The 20,663-nt window shown below is 39.5% G+C and overlaps 1 protein-coding gene and 1 non-coding gene across 4 annotated transcripts in view; both read left to right on the top strand.

Moving 5' to 3' along the window:
• PLPP1 (phospholipid phosphatase 1) overlaps positions 1-20,663 on the top strand; it is a 58,431-nt gene that overhangs the window by 35,846 nt on the left and 1,922 nt on the right. For all 3 annotated transcript variants that reach the window (XR_001874142.1, XM_017811202.1, XM_017811204.1), the window contains 2 exons: positions 7,246-7,303; positions 19,751-19,927. Coding sequence is in view for 2 of the 3 variants with exons in the window: in XM_017811202.1 (XP_017666691.1) it covers positions 7,246-7,303; positions 19,751-19,927 (235 nt within the window). In the remaining variant the exon portion in view is untranslated. The remainder of the gene's footprint in view (positions 1-7,245; positions 7,304-19,750; positions 19,928-20,663) is intronic.
• Positions 9,989-10,060, top strand: TRNAK-CUU. Its single transcript has one exon. It is a non-coding gene; the product is annotated as a tRNA-Lys (tRNA).

The raw sequence follows: 20,663 nt of genomic DNA, 5'->3' as shown, positions 1-20,663 counted from the left end.
GCGTGTTTCTTATTGCTTTTAAAATCTAATCTCAAAGACAGTAAACGTAGCTTAAATAAAGGTTCTGTCAATATTTTTTGATTGAGAAGGGTGAGAACTTAGTGGTAGGCTTTCCTCCAGTTTTATAAAATTATTTCTACAAGTAGATAAAAACAAAAAAACAAACCATCAAAAAAAAAATCAAAGAAACCGCCTAAGCCTCCCCAACAAAAATCATGCAAAACTGAACAAAAACTCCCCTAAACCAACAACTAAGAACCCCAAAACCAAGCTTCTGGTATTGATGAGTTTTGTGTGATTGAAAGAACATTTGAATGAGTCTTACTTAGTTCTCAAGCAATGTAGCAGGTGCTATATAGAGTTTACAGTATTTTTAGAACTTAATTTGGGATTATGCTGTCATTTTGTGTGTGTGTATATATATATATATATGAATTTATAAACTTGGCAGCACAAACTGCAAATTAAAGCCTTGTGAAGGTTAGGTATATTGAATCTGATACAATTTAAACTTATATTTTATCCACAAAATGTTAAGAATAAATTTTGCAGCTGTATTGTTATGCTGTATTGTTACTCAGTGTCTGCTGAATAATTTCACAGGGACAACAATGTACTAGCATATAATAATACACTACTTAATGCTTATGCAAATAATGCCTCTGTAGAACTTCAAAGCTTTAAAACCTACTTCTTTAAATTTTCTGGTTTTAAAATAATTTCCTGCAGTAATAATGTAGGAAAAAAATGTCAGTTTTCAATGTCTGTACTCAATAAGGAATGTTGAAAAGGGGCTGTATTTGATCTGGAAGCAGAAAGAGCTGCCTTTGCAACAAAAATTAACTGATGTTAGGGAGAATTGAATCTGAAAGGTGAACATGCTCTAACCAACTGAGATGCAGTTCTGCAATCTGGATCTTGTTTCAGATCTTGCATCTCTTTTGCCCTAGTGTGAATTGGCCCTTCTGAGTGGTGATAGATAACATTAATTTTCATTACTGAAAATAAAACTTTTTTACCCTCTAATAGTTTTCAGCTAAAGCTGGGCTTGCAGTCTGTCTGTTTCAGTAGCTTAGTATGCTTAAGGTCATTCGAAATGAAAATTTGTAACTTGTGTTCAGTGCACCCTGAAAATTATGGCCAAGCAGATAGATGCATCTTCTCATTCTTCTGATTTGTACAGCTCATGTCCAAGGTGACAGGAGGAAAGTCTCTTAATATAAAACTCTGGATGTGTATAACTGTATTGCTCAAACACTCCCCAGGAACAGGTATCCCCTTAATGCTGACAGTTTTCCTGCTGCCTCTCTTCCTTTTCCTCTTCAAAGATTACAAGAATCTGCTGAAGGATCTGTTCCACACACTTGCCAAGCACTTCCTGCCCAAAGCAGTTTTTTAAAGAGGGAATAACAATTAAATCCCTGATTTAGTGGAGATTATATTTTTCTGTCCTCATTCCCTTTATGTAAAATTATAATAACATTACTATTGGTCAGAAGAGTATTACGTGGATAAGTTGTGCAGACATAATTAATGGAACAGATGCCTGTAATCTGATGCATGTAACAGCAAAGTATTAGTCTTTGGAAATGTTGGTTTGAGTACCCCTTGCTGCTATTTTCACTTTTACTCTTTCCCAAGAGGGCATTACTAAGAAAGAGAGTAAGCAATGTCCTGATTTTTATTTTTTTTCCCCATTGGAGGAGGCTAACTAGAGATGTAGTGGAAAGTTAAACTTTCCTTTCGTGTATTGAGTTGAGTGATAAAGTCAGAACTGATGGAAGATAACTTGTTTCTTAGTGGTTTTGCAATGTGCATGTGGAAAGCCATTGCAGCATGCCATTTCATTGGACTTTGTAATATTGAGAGCTCAAAACATACATGTTTGCCTGTGGTACGAATACCAGGACTTGGTAACTTCTTGCTCCATAGATAAAAATTAAAAATAATTGGAAATTCAAGATGAAGGTTGACTACTGCTCATTTAAAAAGGAAAAAAACCCTCTGATTCATACAGACCATGATCATTTATCACTGAAGGATAGGGGGAAAGGCATTTCATTACTGGTTATCTCGCGATTAAGCTTATTCCTCTGGTAGATGCTGGTGTAAATTGCTGCTGTCAGATGCAAAATGGCTAGCTAACTAGTCATTGCCCGGTTAGATTGTTCCGTCAGTGTGTAATACTTCTGCTTAAATGAAATTTACAGGATATCTGCACACGTGGGTGTTTTGTGAATTATTTCCTCAATTCCCAGAGAAGAGAGAAATAAACTCCTGTCAGATCATGCCAGCAGTAGTTTTTAACCAACTTCAAAATCTGGTCAACTTAGCAGTGAAAACAACTTACTTAATGCTGAGTAAAACTGCTTCATGTTGATCCTGAGATCAGGAAAAGATTACGTTATATCCCTGTTTCTTGCACTACCTGCAAGGTTTGTGTCAAGAGGATGGTAGTGGGGAAGGTGGTTAAAAAGTAGAAAATGCCTTTTTTCTTCTTAGAGCCTGTTAAATTGGAATTATGTCCTTAGGGTAAGCAGGAAACTTCAATTTGTGTAAGATAGCCCGTAAAAGGAAAAATGTAGAACTGCAAAAAAAAAAGGAGCAATGGCATTAAATCATGTGTTTTAAATGTCAGCATTGTCAGTTTGCTCACTATCTGCCTTAGCTTAAAGTAGGGCTGAGTGGATCCACCCCTCAGCCCGCATATGATTAGGGAATTGTGCAAGACACTATTAAATGTTAGGTCTCATGTTGAAAAACCTGTCAGTAAAATTCTCTAGATGAGGATTACTGAATTGGAAAGACTGGCAGTTTTTTCCTATCTGTAAGTGTATGGCTTTGTAAAGAAGTATAGATATAACTACTGGTAGAGAAGGAAGAAAGTTGAGAAAATTGGGAAATTGGGAATGTAGTTTTTTGAAAACGGGGTTCTTAGTAGTTGCTGATTTTATTCAGTAGGTGAACTGCTTGTGCATTTACTTAAAATCTGCACTAATCACAGAAGTGCTTAGTTTCGGAGTCCTCTAACCTTTCAACTCCCACTGATCTTGAAAGTTGTACTGGTGCAAGTCCAGCTCCTGAGGAAAGAGCAGGTTCTGAGCTGAATGCAGAGAAAATTAGCTTTAAAGAATAGGGTGCTTCAGCTTAAGCATAGGTCTAGCAGTTTACTAAACCATGTCCTCATGGTACTGAACCTCCTAGGAATAATTCATTGACAACTGTATGAAATGTGGCTTACTCACACACAGGCATGCTGAGCTGCAGCACTCTGTCTAGCATTTATTCCTCTCCAGATCATGGAACGGGTAACACAAATGTCAGTGGAAGCTTTGAGTCAGACTGGGAGAATCCAGAGAACTTGAAGACAGAGAGGATTTGCTGGCTAATCTAGTGGGTGTGTTTATTTGCTTTGATGTGGGAGTGTGTATAATGTATTGCTGAGCCTCCTGTTTTTCTCTGAGAGATCATTCCATAATTCCATAGTTACGTTGAGAAGATTCTCTTATCATTCATCTCTGCTAGGTTTATTGTGGCACCACAGGATACTCTTTCTTGTGGCTTATCTCTTGCTACTGTCACTTCTAGCACTTTCTCACCATTTAGTGCTCCATTGTATGGGTTTAGCTGTCTTCTAGTCGTGTTTCCTGAAGGCTGTTCATTTCCCTGCCGGACTTCTGCACTTGTCTTACAGTTTCTGCACATTCAGGTGTTCATACAAAGACATTATATGAAGATAAGGCACTAAGCTTATTTAATGGGCTCCAGTGTACAGTAATTCACTCAAGAAATAATACATTTTTCAAAATTCTGCCAAGCAGAACTTACTACTTAAAACATGCTATTTCTTGTAAGTTTAAGACAAATGATCCTTTTATTTGCTGTATGCTATGTTCCATTTTTCTACTAATTGAAGAAACACAACCTATGGGTCAAGCTTTGCTCCCTAGGCTAAACTGCCTTCATGCATGGAAAGGAATAGAATAGAATGAAATAGTTGTCAGTGTCAAGTCCTGCAAGGCAATCTCTCTGTCTTGCTTATCTGGGCTTAGAAGTCCTAGCTAAAATTACTAAGTGGTTCAGTTGATCTATTTCCTGTAGGAATTATTTGTACTTTGATTATTTTTCCAGGTATTCTTTAAAAATGCAGACTTAGAATAGCAAACCACAGTGTTTAACTGCAATCAATTTTTTGGTGACCATTTCGAAAACCAGTGTCTTTACTTTTGTCTTTACCAGAAACCATGTGAAATTTATGGCAAAACAAAGTTTCAAGAAAGCTAAACACCCCTTAAATTACCTTGTTTTAAGACCTTTTTGTGATGTCCAGCTCTACTGTATACCTTGAAAAGTAGGAGTATACTTTAGACCTCAACTGAACCTAAAGCTGGTTTGATGCTACTACTTAAGACATTCTTCTGACTTGGGAGTAATATATTGTCCAAGTGGAAGTAATTGAAGCTTATGCTTTTTTGTGTTAAAATGAAGCCTTGTTCCTCACATAGGAAGTGATCTATGGGGTAGGTATTGATGGACTAAAAGGTGTAGACCTCTGCAAAACTCTTCCTTTGATCTTGAAATTGGCCATTTTGGAAACAATCAGAACAAGGCTTTGCACTTGCCGACTCTATTTCATGATACTACAGTTTCACTGGATTCTGTTATAATATTAATTTGAAAAGGATGTCCTGGAATCTGATGTGTGAATTCCTATGGTGATAATTTAGCCTTTCCTTCACTAGTGAAAGGTAGGGATTTTTAGAACTGTCTATATATTTGGAAATGTATTTTCTGCTTCTGCATTCTTGGGGCTAGTAAATACAAACACTTTTTTTTTTTTAAACTAAAAATGTATTTATTTCTGCAATGCTGGCTCATGGTAAACCAGCATTTTCAGTATGATCACAAAGAAGCCTGGGCGGTGCAAGTGCTTGGCTGGTTTGATAGACAGGATGTTCTCCTGGCTTTGGGAAGGCAATATTTGCATGCTGATGAATTGTTGAGAAGTGTTTTCATTGTCAATCTTAAGAGTATTTGAAAGAGCTTTAAGATTCTGGTTTTTAAATGTCTGGTTTTTAAAGAAGCAGTATTGCCAAAGAAACTTCACTGGGATTGTACAATGTACAAGTTGGATCAATACTTTGTTCCAGTTGTATTTCTGGCCATACTTCATGTGCTAAGCATAATATTTTCAATCATGTACAGCATACTTATCTATGCCTGAGGGGAATGCATTCAAAATTTGTAGTCTTCAACTTGGAACAAGGCATTCTGACTGTTGCCTTAGGCTAATGCTTTCCTAAAACTAAAAAGACCAGTAGTCAACACTACCTTTAAAATGGTATAGGAATTCCAAAATAAACTTAAAGAATTGTATTTGTTCCTTTTATCAATTACTTGCCTTTTGAATTCCTTCAGTTGGCAACAGGCTGCTTTCAGTAACTGGGAAATGTTGTCTTATGGCCAGCAGGAATAGTCCCAGAGCCATTGGATAAAATAATGTCATAGGAGCCAGGAATTCCATATTCTGTATCTTCCGTTCTGTAGAACAGCATGCTTTATGTTCATTGCTCAGATGACATGCTTGTCTGAAGGACAGCACTCTTCAAAATGCTTGTCATATTGGCTTTCCTGGCTCGCTCTTGCTGTGAGATTTTGACTGGTAAAGAGATAGTGTACTGAAGTGGAGAAGGGATATGTAATCTTAAAAGGTTTTGAATTCTAAACATCTGAAGATAACTTATTGTCAATACAATTTTTCTTTTTAAGAACTTAATTGGAAAATATCAGTGGGTGAAACTTAAGTCGACTTATTCCAGATAGCTTTCAGAGTCAGGGGTACTAAATAAGCAATTGTCAGTGTTCTGAATCAACCATAAACCAAGAACTCTAAAACTTCTGGAATAAACTTCAGTAAGTTTTTTTTCTGATGCAGTTTCTAAATGTTATACATGCAAATTCAGGAAGATTTTCAGTTTCACTTGTGCACAGGATTATTTCCTTGCCTTCTTTGTGGTATTTGAATAGTGTGTTAAATCCAATTATCTTGCTGTACTTCAGAGCTGCCTTCATTATCCTTAGACTGAAGAGCAGAAATGTTTCCCTTTAACACGAATTTCCCTAGCCTCGGGTCTCTGCCTGGCAGAGGCACCGAAACAAGAACCTGCTGGATGTGATGGAGTTCAATCTAGAGAGCTATGAAACTTTTTAATAAGCTGCCCTTGTGTGTGTATGCCAAACCATTAAGCACAGAGTGCTGGTTGCATAGCTAAATTGCACAGAAGCCTGGCTAAGACCTGTCTGGTGGCCTGTGAAGCAGCACCATTACAAGGCTCTGTGCATAAAATGGAAAAAATAGTGTCAAGTACTGTTTCTTTAATCTCTCTGCTTAAGTCTGAATTAGAAGTATCTTTCCATTTTGCCTTCTCTTTTTGAAGAGATTGGTAGGATTTGTTCTACAGCTGTGGCTCCTCACAGCTGTGCAGGGTAAGACCTTGCTGAAGGTGTCCTGGACTGTCAGTGTCAATTGTCAAGTCCTTTCAGCCTGGGCCTGCTAGAAGTCTTTAAGAGTTGCAGTCAATGTTGACACTCTTTAGATGAGATAGCCAAGTATGAAGCTATTTCTACAAATATTAGATGAGGTGTCATCTTTTGCTGTTGGCTGGCTAATAAACTGCATTCCTGCCTTTCCCCTTACCCTTCAATGATAAATGATCATGATCTGTATGACTCAGTGCATTTAACAGTGGTGTACATATGTGGTATAAACATCTAAATGAGTTGTTAACTACTGCCTCCTGATGATGACCAAATGAAAGTAATTGGTTGGGGTGATTGTGTCATTTATATTCATACATGTACTGTGACTAGAAGATAAGTAATTTTAAAAGTCAATTTTTAAAGTATCCTGGCATTTATCAAGAAGATGAAACAAATATACTTCTTTAAAGGACACTTGATTTCTAGCTTTGAAGATGTATTCACTTGCTGTTCAAACTTCAGATAAAGGCTAGTAGTTACTGCCTGATATGGAGATCAGCTTAACTCTGGAATAGAATAACTGCTGAGTAGTGAAGTCTGTACTGCTTGTCAAAAGCTGTTGTCAAATGTGCCTAGATAGCCTCCTTGAAGAATAGTGTGGACATGTTTGCATTTTACCAGTTCACTCATGTAAGATAGATTAGTATCACTGTAGACTCAGTGTTGTAAAAGAAAACTAATGATGTCTGATCTTTTTTCTTCCAGACTGTCATTTTACTCTGGCCATTCTTCATTCTCCATGTACTGCATGCTCTTCGTAGCAGTAAGTATGCTCTTTCCATCTAAAGGTCAATAAAGTCAGTTAGCTACCTAGTAAAAAAATTGAAATATGGACTCCACTGCTTTGCACAGGGGACATGGCTTTTGGAGGATGCTTGTCTGGGATAGCTGAAGATTTCTCAATAGGAGTTGTAAGAGTGGTGATACTGGGACAAGAAGTAGAAATATCTTCAGTATGCCTAAAAATATGATACCTGGCTTGTGTGTCTTGTCTAAAATGAGCCTGTGACAAGTGAGTTTGGAAAAGAAGATGCTACTTAAATTTAGTTACATTTAAAGTATTGTAAGCCATATAAGAATCTATAATAAGATATGACTTAATGGAATGTGCAAAGCCTATTTAAAACAAAAGCAAACAAAACCCCTAAACTTAAACACTGATCAAATGTGTCTGGGCCCATAAGAGCAAAAGAGCAGATCAACCTGAATTTCTAAATTCCTTTTATTTCCTCCTATCTTTTAGGGGCCGAGAGAGAGAGTGAGGGATCTGTCTATGAAAGTAAATATTAATTGTAAGATCAATTCAGTGATGCTTCAGTGGGAGATAATTTGCCCTAGCTGATTTAGAACAATTTCAACTGAAATATAATTATCTTCACTCCTTGCATAAGCTTTGTAACACTGAAGGGTTAATTTGGTTGTTCTCCCTCTGCTAACTGGTAACACAGAAGGCATTAAACAACTTTGCGGAATTTTATTGTTAATGTAACTGTGAAGGTAAGCTCTAGTCCTGGACACAAATTGCTAACATAATACATACATTACATAATACACAACAGATCTCAGATTCAATTTGCTTTCTCATTTTAGTTGCATTTTTAATATTTTCACTGTCTCTTGGCAATAGTATCACGTCCACAGTGAGAGGACAGATTGTTCAAACTAAACAAAAAACCCTACAACCACACTTAAAAAAGGGATGGCTCTTTAGTATAATGTAGGTATTTTTTAGCTTTATTTTAAGAGAAAGCTATTTCAGAAGCTTAATGTTCAGTTTTGATCTTTCATTGATGTTTGTTTATGGCTTAAACTTGTTTAGTTCTGCTTTATTCTTTACTTGTCTTATCTAATGTAAATACAAAGAGTTCATAAAAGCATTGAGTCCTGGGTTTCACTGGAATATAGTGTGACTTCCAGTCAGCTATTTGCATTTTTTAAAATAAATAATAGTGCCTTTACTTGCTCATTAAGACTGGCAGTCTCCAAAATTCTGTAAAATCTTGTAATAGATTTTCAAAGACAAAAGCACTATTTCCACAGTACGATGGAGCAATTACTGCTGTATACCCTTATCCTGATTTGCTCCTCTGGGTTCAGTCATATCCTTTTCACCCAGTGTCTCCTTAACATAGCTTTGTTGAGCAACCTGATAACGTAATACTACCACCTCACAGAAGGACAAACTTGGAGATAAGAAAAACCTTGGTAGGTGTGTGGCAATATGTATGGTTTATAATTTATTTATACTGACTGGATTACAGTCATCTGGCAGGGGTCTGAAGCTGTCTGAGCTTTTACCTCTGTCACATGTCTAAGGAGAGTTCTGCATGCTGCAGCCTGGGGAAATGGGTGGTCGGGAGGACTTCTCAATTCATCAGCCGAATGCAGTATAATAGTACACATTAGATAATACAATTCTTTAGTTAAATACAAGATAGTAGATGTGCTGAACAGATTGGACTTGAGACCTTGTTTGTTTAACCTATTAGGCTTGGAAAAAATTCAGCCTTTGGCAAGAAATTCTTTATTTTGAAGTTACTAACTGCATGTGTGTTGAATAATGCTTTCTGTAGTTGCCTCTGGCATGTTTTTTTGAATCCATGCAAAGGAGTTTCTGTGGAGAGTTCTTGAAGAGGAAATGATGAACCTTAGGTATCTTGGGGCTCTGCGTATGAGCTTCACTTTTGCATGGGTGGGTGGTGGGACAGTGCAAAGTCAAATCCATCCTGGGTGTTCCACTCTGAAATGCTGTAAATCTTGACTTGTGTCAGTCCTGGTTCAGACACTTCCCGTGATCAGAAGTTCTCCTTGTGTTCAGTCCTGTAGTAATTGCAAGACAATATGGCTTTACTTAGTAGCACCCTTAAACTGGAGGGGAACGAATGTCTTTAAGTCTTCTAACGTGACATTTGTTGAATGGGAAGCATTTCATTGGAGATCAGTTTGTTACTTGACAAACCAGTCAATGAGTAGCCAGAGCCCTGGCTGGGGGAGAAGGCATTCTTTGTCTGTTCCTGCACCCCAGTTTCTTCTCGTGTCTGGCTGAACTATGGCCCAGTACAAATAAGAGGCTTTGTGGAGATTAGACTTCTAGTTCCTTTTCCCTGGTGATAACATTATTCATCTAGATTGTCAGATGTAGGGATATCTGAAGAAGGTTAGTGGCTCCTGTGCACTATGTTAATATCTTGCTGATTAACACAGCCTTACTGCATACCAGAAAAACTGAAAAGGTGCCGGTGTCTTTAAAAAGACAACTAGTGCAGGAAGGTGAGGAACACACATACACAGTTGCCCGTGCTTTAAGCCAAACCTGCAGCACTTGATAACTTGTTTGTTAACCGAACTCTGATATATTTTGGCTTCATCTGCTCCTTGCACACATTCTGCAGCCACGCACTGAGTCATCAGCAGGACCGACTGTTAACATGTTGCTATATTCAGGGGCGCCCTGGTGGTCTAGTGGTTAGGATGCAGCACTCTTACCGCTGCGGCCCGGGTTCGATTCCCAGTCAGGGAAACTCCCCTGGGCAGATGGAGCTCGTCAGCCCTGTAAGGCAATCCATCTAAGAGAAGGTCACTCTAAACAAACCTACGTTCTGAGGACCTCGCTGCCACTGTCCAAGCTCGCTCGGCCCCGGCAGATGAACCTCAGGATTAAAGGGTGGGCTCAGTTCAGCGCACGCTGGGTCTCACCTAAAAAATCCATTGCGCAGGCTCGAAGGGTAATGACCTTTCCCAAATCTTCGCTCGCGAAGACTGGCCATACATATTCAGGAGCGGTGTTAATCATAACCAGACACTGGCATGCTGGTTTCTGGAGAGGCTGGAGGAGTCTGTTGTGTGTGTGTGTACTGGAGAAAGCATGCTCTTATGTGTTACTTGCTGAACACGTGTACTGTGTCAGGTGAAGCTATGACTTTATAGAGAAGCAATCATGGGAGAAGCAGCTGAGGGGGCTGGGGTTGTTTAGCCTGGAGTCAAGGAGACTCAAGGATGACCTTATTGCTCTACAGCTACCTGAGAAGGTTGTATTTGGGTGGATATTGGTCTCTTCTCCCAGGTAAAAAGTAATAGGATGAGAGGAAATGGCCCAAGTTAATGCCAGGGGAGGTTTAGGTTGGATATTAGGGAAAATTTCTTCTTGGAAGAGATTGTTATGCATTAGACCAGGCTGTCCCAGGGAAGTGGTTGAACCTCCATCCCTGGAGGTATTTAAAAGATGTGTGGATGTGACACTTGAGGACATGGTTTAGTGGTGGACTTGGCAGTGCTGGATTAACAGTTGGACTCAAAAGATCTTAACGGTCTTTTCCAACCTAAACAGTTCTATGATTCTATGACATTTTTGACTTGGCAACCATTTGGATTTCTTAAAGAGTCTGAATTATGCTGGGGAGCATTCCTTTCTTCTGTTTGAGAGATTCCTGAAAGTATCTTGAGTTCTGACGGCATGGCTTTACTGGTATCAGGAGAAGAAACTGCAATTTTGAACATAATCCTGTGCTGCATGTGCCACCTCATAGCAAGGGCAACACATGAAAACACCACTCACTGTGTCAGTCACCAAATTCTGTACCATAACTGTTTGTTGCATTGGAATGTTAAATAATTTATATTATCTACATATTTAAATACACAGCAGTATATATATCAGCTGCAATTCTCACAGTATAGACATCACTGCACCTGTAAAAAAAGCTGTTGTGCCTAGCTGGACTAGATTAAAACCTGGGTTTTCAGCCCGCTCCCATGTTAAAGTTATGGTGTCTTCTAGTTTTTAACTCATTGATACACAGAATGAGTGAAACGCAGGAAAAAAATCTGCTTGCAGACTGTCAGTCTAGGAAGCTTTAGTGGAGAATGTATTTTGAGACTCATTTGGCAGAGCTAGATGGGTTAGTTTGGGTCCAGGCAGAGCTATTATTCTGGAGATAACAGCTTCTGCCAACAACATCTTCATGTGGAAACTAGATGAAGTTTGACCGTAACAGTATGTGGGAACCCAGTGACCTAATAACAGATGCTGGATCCCAAATTGTCTCTGTCATCTGCCCCTGCTGCTCCTTTCCTTTTATAGTTAAACAGCTGGCATGGTCTCTCCTGTATCAACAAAACCATTTAATCTTGGCTTGGAGAATGGGAGGGCAGGTATAGTTGAACACTTCTTCTAGCAGTGTTTAGTGTGACCAGACTAGCACCCTGCCCCCTGGAACGGGAGATGCTGCAGCTAAATCATAAGAGGGTTTTTGACATTTTTTTTAAAAAACTTCTGTTTAAAAGCTATTGTAAATTAAAATGCTAAATGCATGCTGTCATCAGTAGTGAGAATGGCCCACTGCAACTGTTGGCAGTTGGCAGAAATGAGTGTGGCCCTGAGGATCAGGTTGCTGTAACAGTCAGTCTTGCACGTAGCTGGGCTGGGCACTTCGCTGCCTGCACCTATGAAGAATAGGGCTGCAGTAACCCGGCCAAGAGGCCCTGCTATTCTGGGGATGGCAACGTGTTTGTGCTGCTTACCCTTGGGACAAAAAGGGATGGTGAATCTTGCACAGTGTAACTTGAGTGGCTCTCAAGCTCTCCCGCAGTTCATTGGAAACATTTTATGTGTCCAAGGACACAGGGAATTGCAGATGAGAACAGGAGTGCATCTGCTGTTTCAGTGGCCTAGACTGACAACCTTCTTTTGCAGAGAGATCATAGGATAAACAAAAGTGGAAGGGAGCTTTAGGCTGCTTTTGGTACTCATGTACCTAAGTGCACCAGTCAAGCTTTGCTCTTGACCTCTGACCTTAATTTTTTATGTTGGGATTGGAGGTTGACTGAAACAGTACTCAAACATTTAAGAGCCTAGGAGCCTTACAGTATTTTAGGTATGTCTGTTTGCAACGTACTATTTCTTTGCTTTCCCACATGCTACTGACTAGAGCTACAGAACAGTCTTTAATGTGTTCCTACCTGTGTGAAAGTTGAGGACTATATAATATGGCCACTCTTCGTGAGCGAAGATTTGGGAAAGGTCATTAACCCTTTGAGCCTGCGCAGTGGATTTTTTAGGTGAGACACAGCGTGCGCTGAACTGAGCCCACCCTTTAATCCTGAGGTTCATCTGCCGGGGCCGAGCAAGCTTGGACAGTGGCAGTGAGGGTCTCAGAACGTAGGTTTGTTTAGAGTGACCTTCTCTTAGATGGATTGCCTCACAGGGCTAATGAGCTCCATCTGCCCGGGGGGCTGGGAATCGAACCCGGGTCGCAGCTGTGAGAATGCAGCACCCTAACCACTAGACCACTAGGGGCCCCAAGTTGAGGACTACCTAGTCATCTAAAACTAATGAGAAGACATTTGTTACTGAAAATATTTTATTTGGCTGTAACTGTGCATAGTACCAACCATCTTACTTGAAGCAAAGATGAAAAAATAAAGGGTAATCAGTGATGCTGCAAGGCTCAAGGATGGAGACACTTATGCTTCTACTTGTGTGGGCTCCTAATAATGCTTTAATATTGGAATTTAGACTTTGTAATAGTAAGCAAACAAAGCAAAATGATTTCTTCATAATTTGCTTGGAAGTTAGGACAGTAGTGATGACAGTATTGTGAACTGGCTTCTGTAGGACTGAGCTGAATGCAATTCCTTGCAGGGCTTTAGTTCCTCTAGCAAAGGTTAAAATACTAACTCCAAGTAGAACAAACACATTTATTAATTTCTTTTCTCATCAGAAAGGAACCAAGTGTTGTATTCCAATTTGCAATGGCATGAAATGTTATTGTTTATCCTGCTCTGTGGTAAAAATGATTTCAATAAGCAGTTATTTCAACAATGTACAGCCAAGTTGAAGCTGGAGGATTAAAACCGAAAAAAACATTGTTCACTGGACAAGAAAGGTCTGTATAGAACAGATTGATTATACTTTTGATATTGAATTGAAAGTTGAGCTATTACTAGTAACAGACAGGATTTTCTCTCCATTGCATAGGAGGCATCTCTTGCACATCAATTGCCTTTGTCAGCAGCATGCAGTTACCTTGAAGAGCCCAGACTAGTACATATTACACTTTTTGTCCCTAGTCTGGTCATTTTTCCCCCCCCTTAATTCAGCTGTCCAATGGATCAGTTACCTGCTGGGCTATTCAAACATCAGAGCTGACACAGGGGAGTCAGACGTGATCAGAGTAATATGAATACCATCCTCTTGAACAGCAGCCTAGACATACCCTTACCTGCAAGTAACTGCAGAGCTGTATCCTTTTCCTTTGCTGGAAGGGGAAAAATTAATTCTGAAGTGTTGCTTCTTTTTTCTTTATTTTCTGCCCAATCAAAATAAAGCTAAAGAACATAAAATAATGGAGATGTACCAAGGATACTTATTAGATATTAAATACTAGATAGGAAAAGGAGGTGACCTCATTAAAAAGGCAAAATTAATTGATAGACATTGAAGTCTAAGTTGCTTTTTTTTTTTTTTGAGAACCCCAGCTCATGATTGGCTCATGAATTCTTCTACAGCTCTGTAGTCCTTTTATTATAGTTGTGTTTGGACATGATCCTGTTTATTTAAAAGTACATGGGAAAGACATCCATATTTCTGGTTTGCAGGCAGTGTCTTGTTGGCTGATGCTTAGAGCTCTGTGTTTATTCATAGATACAGTGCTTACAGGTATAAAACAAGCTGTTGCACTTGTATGTAATATTTGCATAAACACAAGATTGTGTATGACGGGTTATTTCTCAGCACATCTTGTGGTTCTTGGCCACTCTTTTGTCTCAGAACTGCAATTTTTAAACTGTTTCCTGGATTTTGTATACTTTCTTAAATTCCAGATTTTGTGCAAGCTGAAATACGTTTAACTTTTATACAAAGCTATTTGAATATAGCTTTTATACAAACTAGCTTTTATATGAAGGTATTGCTCAAGTTTCCTGTAATGAGCAGAAAGGAAAGAGCTATTTTGCAGACATTTATGGAAGTAGTATATATGGCCAGTCTTCGCGAGCGAAGATTTGGGAAAGGTCATTAACCCTTCGAGCCTGCGCAATGGATTTTTTAGGTGAGACCCAGCGTGCGCTGAACTGAGCCCACCCTTTAATCCTGAGGTTCATCTGCCGGGGCCGAGCGAGCTTGGACAGTGGCAGTGAGGGTCTCAGGACGTAGGTTTGTTTAGAGTGACCTTCTCTTAGATGGATTGCCTTACAGGGCTGACGAGCTCCATCTGCCCAGGGGGCTGGGAACCGGGTTCGCAGCGGTGAGAGTGCAGCACCCTAACCACTAGACCACCAGGGGCCCCAGAAGTAGTATAAAGCTTGGAGGATTTCTGAAGGGGACCTTTTTCTCTGCTGTTGCCTAGTCTGAGCAAGGCAGAGGTGTTCTGGTCTGTACTGCTGGATTGTTGAATAGGATTGGAACAGGGATGGCAGATCATCTGTGCATCTGTCTAAATGTTTGTTTTCTGTTGCTTTGTAACATTGTGCAAGAATCTAGGCTGAATATCTCGGCTCTTTCATTCTTTTGGAGGATCTTGTTTGAACAACTGCTTTTATCAAAGATGCTCAGGTGCAAACTGTCTTGTGCAAGTATGTAGTACTGTGGTTATATTCCTGAGTCAGAGCTTCTTGAATTGGGAAGAATCCTTATGATTTGTGGCTCTTGGGACTTTTTGGGTCGACTTGCTTCGAAGTTGAGCTTTCCTAGTGGTAGTCAATAATGGATTCAAATACTAACCTCAAATAAAATTCAAATTGTAACCTCAGCAGTATTTTGTGCCTACTAGAACAGTAATGCTATGGGGCTTTCCCTTAGTGCTCAGGCAGATGTCATAAACCGAAGTTAGACATGACTAATGGTAAATGCTAACTAAGCTAAGTAAAGGAAATGCCACTTACTTGCTCTTTCCCAAAATGTGTACTGACTACTATAGTCTCTTAAAGTAGGGTTTGTTTCATAAAAACTAACTTTCTGCACCTATGTTTGTCCTCCAGACTCAGACAAACTGAGAAGTGTTCTTGTTTCCCTGTGTCACAGGGGAGTTCTTTCTCCAGGAAAACTGTTTCCTTGTTATGTTTTGCAATAGAGTTCATGATGCTGTGAGCCTGTTAGGGTAGAGGAGACAAAAATAAGAGGGAAAATAGGTACATCTCTAAAGTAAAAGTGTGCCTTGCTTCTGTTCCTTAGGACCTGTAGGAAATAAAGTTACTGGGACCTTTTGGTATCAGGAGAAAATCCATTTTTGAAAAGCAGCAGAACAAATCAATTGGTACAAGTAGAACTGTTATGTGGTGGGGGAAACCCCCACCCAAAACTTCTTCCTTTTGACTTCCATTCTTAAAGGAATGCAGGAGGATTTCCCATACCTTAATAGGCAAAAGATTTTGCAGTACAGAATTCTTGTATAATATGGTTTTGGAAAAAAATGAGAAGGTATTGAATGAAAAACAACCAAGGGGGTTTAGGTATTGAAACTAAATATCTGAAATATGACCTTGGTTGGTGGAGTGAATAGGTTTTGATAGATTTAAAAGAATTTTGTGCCCTTAAAGTGACATGTTAGCTGTTAGGAAATTTTCTTGTGAAGCTGTATGGTTATACTTCCAGAAGTCCATGTAGGACTTATAAGTCAATGTATTTTAAAATTAGGTAGGCATGTGTACATGTATATTAATACTGCCCTGATGGAAGAGCAAATGCTTGAAGGCCAAGCTTTAAATGTTGAGTAGCAAATAATTCTCCAGTTCCAGAGACCCTTTCATTCATGTCTGTGGCTTCTTGCAAGAAGCCACAAAGTAGCTGTGAGTTTTTCTTCATTGCTGTGAGTATTTTTAGAAATGAAGTACTAGATCATAGATTAAGAAGAAACTTGTGTTCAGGATGTGTGTGGTGTAGAGAACATATTTTCGTTATAGAGTAAGCTAGCAGGGGAAAAAAGGATGGATATTATTTAATCTTACTGCAAGAAAGTTTTATGAAATCTCTTTGCACTTTAAAAAGAATGAATGAAACAAACATGAGAAACAGCAGGAGTGGAGAGATATAGAGCATAGCTGAACAATACCGATGAAGAATCAGACTGCTCAGAACAGGGTAGCAGAGAAGCTGGCAAGATGAAACAGCTGCCTGACAGGAGCCAGGCACCAGAATGGCTTGGGATGTTCCTATTGTGATCATAGGCTCACAAATGTATTTATCAGTGCCAATCCAAATGCTGGTAAGGGGCATTTCAGTAGCATTAATCAGATGATTTTTCCTGAAGTTCCTGTAACAGTCAGTTACAATTCCACAGATTACAGGTTTACTTATAAAGCTTATTCCTTTCTAGGAAAGAGACTTGGGTGGGGAGGTAGGGATTTGCTCCTGTTTTCCTTTTCTATGCCTGTGCTGTAAATGACTTCAAAGAGGAGCAAAAGAACCTGAGGTATGCTGTGAAGGAGAGGGTTCCGTAAACAGCCTGAAGCCATTGCCCTCTGTTAGTCGACAGGGTCAAAACAGTAATAAGAGTTAATGCAGTGTGGGACCAGGATATCTCTATATTGTTCATTTAATGCTGTATAAGGGCTAATACTGTGTAAAGATAAGTTGGGAATACTTCTGGTATCAATCTTCGTTTGATACATTTTGAAATGTTTGAAACATTTAATGAATATGGCAAAAGCTTCTTTTCTCCTTGGCTGCTTTATTTTCCTGTGTGGACCTGATGGCCTGTTGCAGCCCAGACACGTTACTGTTGTCTTTAGGAGTGAGTCACGGTAGTGGGAGGAAGCTTGGCAGGGGAACACAACAAGTGTCTGAGCCTGTTAAAGGCAGTGTCAGTTGGAAGTTACCTGATTAAAAATAATATGGCACATCTGCCATTGCAGCAGCTGGTTAATAAGCAATGCCTCTCAACAGAACAGCAAAAAACCCTGAAAGATAAAAAAACCAATTGTAACCAGAATTAACAGCTGCTACCTGTGAAACTAATACCACAGTGATCAGTCACCCTGATACTTATCTGTGGTATCCTTTCTCACTGTTCTCATGCCTAGTTTTAGAACAGTGTAAATCTATTTGCTGGTAGTACGTGCAAGAAGGTCTGTGGTCATTTCCTGTACAGATACTGGAGCTAATGGTGTGAAGAATCCCCTAGAACTGGTGAAGCCAATTGGGAGCCAACTGCTTGTGTTCTGCAGCTGAAGGAACAGCTCCAGATCTGACAGATTACTCGCATAGTATAGAAATGAAGCTTTCATGTAGATGTCAAATACAAGTTGGTTTGATGTTTTGTCAAGCAGAAAGAAAATCTGAATACATGCTGCATAAGGGCAATGCAAAGACTGGTTTATTGGTCATTCAGTGGGGTGGGCTGGCATCTTTCCAAGTTGGCTTCTGTGGCTTGCCTCCTTTTCTTCCTGTGTTCAGAAGTAAACCTGTTTTCTCACATAACTGCAGTTGCATAACCCTTTTTCTTTCTACTATGACTATACATCTTTGCCAATTACTAAAAATGCTTCCATGGAAAGAACTTCATGGTATTTTTAGCTACCTTCAGCAGAATTTAGTGAGAATAGGGAAAGACGAAAGAACAGCCAGTATAAAATCATCAGCCAACTCTTTAGGCTACCAGCATGTGCTCCTCGGGCCCACCTCTGGTCCATTTGTCACTTGGGTAGTGTTCTGGTCTGCTATTGGTAAATCCAGAAGTAATATTATTGTAAGTCCATTAAAACAGCTTTTGTTATAAGAACTGTGTGACAGATAATTTTTCAAGTGGCTAACTTGTATTTTCCCTAGTGGTGAATTTGAGGCCCACAGAAATGTGCAGTGCCCACCGTTTTGAAGGGGGAAAATAATTTTTCAGGCTTAGCTGTTGCTTCTTGAGTTTTTGATTTTACCCTGACCTTGCTATTAAAGAAAACTGGTTATGGACAGAGTTGATGTTTTTGATGCTCCATTTATAACTGAAAATGTCAGCATGCCAAAATTATGATGTAAGTTACTCAGAGAAACATTCCCCAAGTGTTTACCTTTGGAAAGTAGCACCTTTGCATTTACAGTGCATGCTCTGTGCCTGTATTTACATTGTAAATGTAATGCTTCTCAAAACTCAGCCATGGCTTTTGAAGTTGGCAGTGGAGGATTTTACTGAAGTTTGTTGTGCTGCTCAGTGCCCAACTGAGTGCCAACTGTGTGTTAGTTAACTTCTACGGTTTCTCAGCTTAACTGTCAGTTAAGGTTTTGTCCTTGCCCCGAAGTTCCTAGATGGCTCTGAAAAGATATACTTGAAATGTTAAATGTAACTTCAAACTGTATTGTTCTTCTCAGTAAATACAGTAACTATGGTGCTTTTTTTTTTGGTGATAGGACCAAGTTCCAGAATAAATTCGATGATGTTTACAGAGTGGATTTGGAGAAGATCCTCCTCAGCTATAAAGCTTGACAGACCTAGACAGATCCTAGACAGACCAGAGAAGGAGACAAAGGAAGGGTCTTGGTTTAGATTAGATGGGAAAGTAATAGTGTGAATCTGAGATAACACATCAAAAGCATAGATACACACAACAAAAGTAGAGCTGAGGGGAGGGAAAAAGCATGGGAACTGCTCATATCCATTTGTTTACCAGAGTGGCAGCATGGCTAATATGCAGCTAAAAAGGGTGAGGAGCAGACAGAGCTCAGTGATATACACCAGTGACAACTGAGGAATGTGATCCTAGATGCTATGAATCATTATATCAAGTTAGTTCCAATACTTGGCTATAGCTGGAATATTGGGCTAAAAAAGATGACTGGAAGGTGACTGGAAGTGAGAATATTTTTAACTTTAAAGTTTTCAACCTAAAGTCAGCTCTATGCATAGTATATGTAAACTTTTCTTTTTTTACAAGGCTTTCCTGTTGTTCATACAGGAGAAAAATACTGGTTTGACTTCTACTGGATTCTTTTAAAGCCTTAAAGTGCCTCTCGTATTACCAGGGCCTTTATCCTGTAAATACTCATTTGTTACATTGGGACAAATAGAGCAAGTATCTACATGATGGTGTTATATAGTCTTATACAGAACACAAAACCCAACACTATCAAACTCTGTCTTACATCCTTGTGAGAGTAAAGCACCTGGAATAGCTGGATATTATGAGGTCTCTCAATGCAAATTTTGACTCAGTTCTTCAATCAGACTCAACACAGTTTTACTGCCTCTGTGTTTACTGCATTTCATAACTATTTTTCTTTTTCTTTCAGCTTTACCTTCAGGCCAGAATGAAAGGGGACTGGGCAAGACTTGTACGTCCTACTATACAATTTGGTCTCATTGCTGCATCTATCTACGTGGGTCTCTCACGTGTTTCTGACTACAAGCATCACTGGAGTGATGTTTTAACAGGACTCATCCAGGGAGCAGTGGTAGCTGTGCTCATTGTGAGTAATATCCTGAGGGCTGTGCATGTGTGAATGCTGCTTTTATGAACAGCACCTTAGAACTGCAGGCTGTGTTCAGAGGAAAGCAGACCTGTATTTCTAATGCTTCAAAAGTTGCTGATGTGGGGAAACAACTCCATGAACTTGGTGTAGCAGTAGTACTGTGGGGAGTGAGGCAGGCTCTGGCCCAGTGAAAAAGTGGCAGTTTTAGCTGTCGGACAACATGAAATGGTCCCTGCTCAAGAGCTTTTTAAATAACCAAGATGGAAATGGTCAACTGTAAAACCACGTGGGCCTCTATATATAAATCATGCTTTCTGCTTCTAGCCAAATTCCAAATCTCAAGTACAATAGCAGAAGACTGTTTACAAGGTAAATGGGGAGAAAAAAAGGCCTTGAAGAAAAAGGAGAGCATGAAAGTGTCTGCCTCTGCCACCTTACACAGCCTCTTTTCTCAGTCTAATGGGAAACTAAAACCCTTCATTATTTGTGTGCATTTTGAGTAGTAAAAATGTGTTCACAAGGAGCCTGTGAAGTTTAGCTGTATTGATGAGTGAAAAGCTATCCTAAGGAACAGACACTCAGCTAAACTTATTGCAGCATGCCTGGCTTAGTGACAGTGGTTGTACTGACTGTCACCAGGGTGCCATGGCTGATTCATCTGTGGGAAGAGACAGAGAGACTTACAGTTCAGAGATGGGAGCTAACTGAGGTCATACTGAAGGATTCGGTTACC

Source organism: Lepidothrix coronata, unplaced genomic scaffold, assembly GCF_001604755.1.
Source record: "Lepidothrix coronata isolate B3197 unplaced genomic scaffold, Lepidothrix_coronata-1.0 Scaffold31, whole genome shotgun sequence".
In the NCBI taxonomy this organism is placed as follows: domain Eukaryota; kingdom Metazoa; phylum Chordata; class Aves; order Passeriformes; family Pipridae; genus Lepidothrix; species Lepidothrix coronata.
Note: the sequence above shows the minus strand (reverse complement) of the source record. Positions and strands in the feature narration are given on the sequence as shown.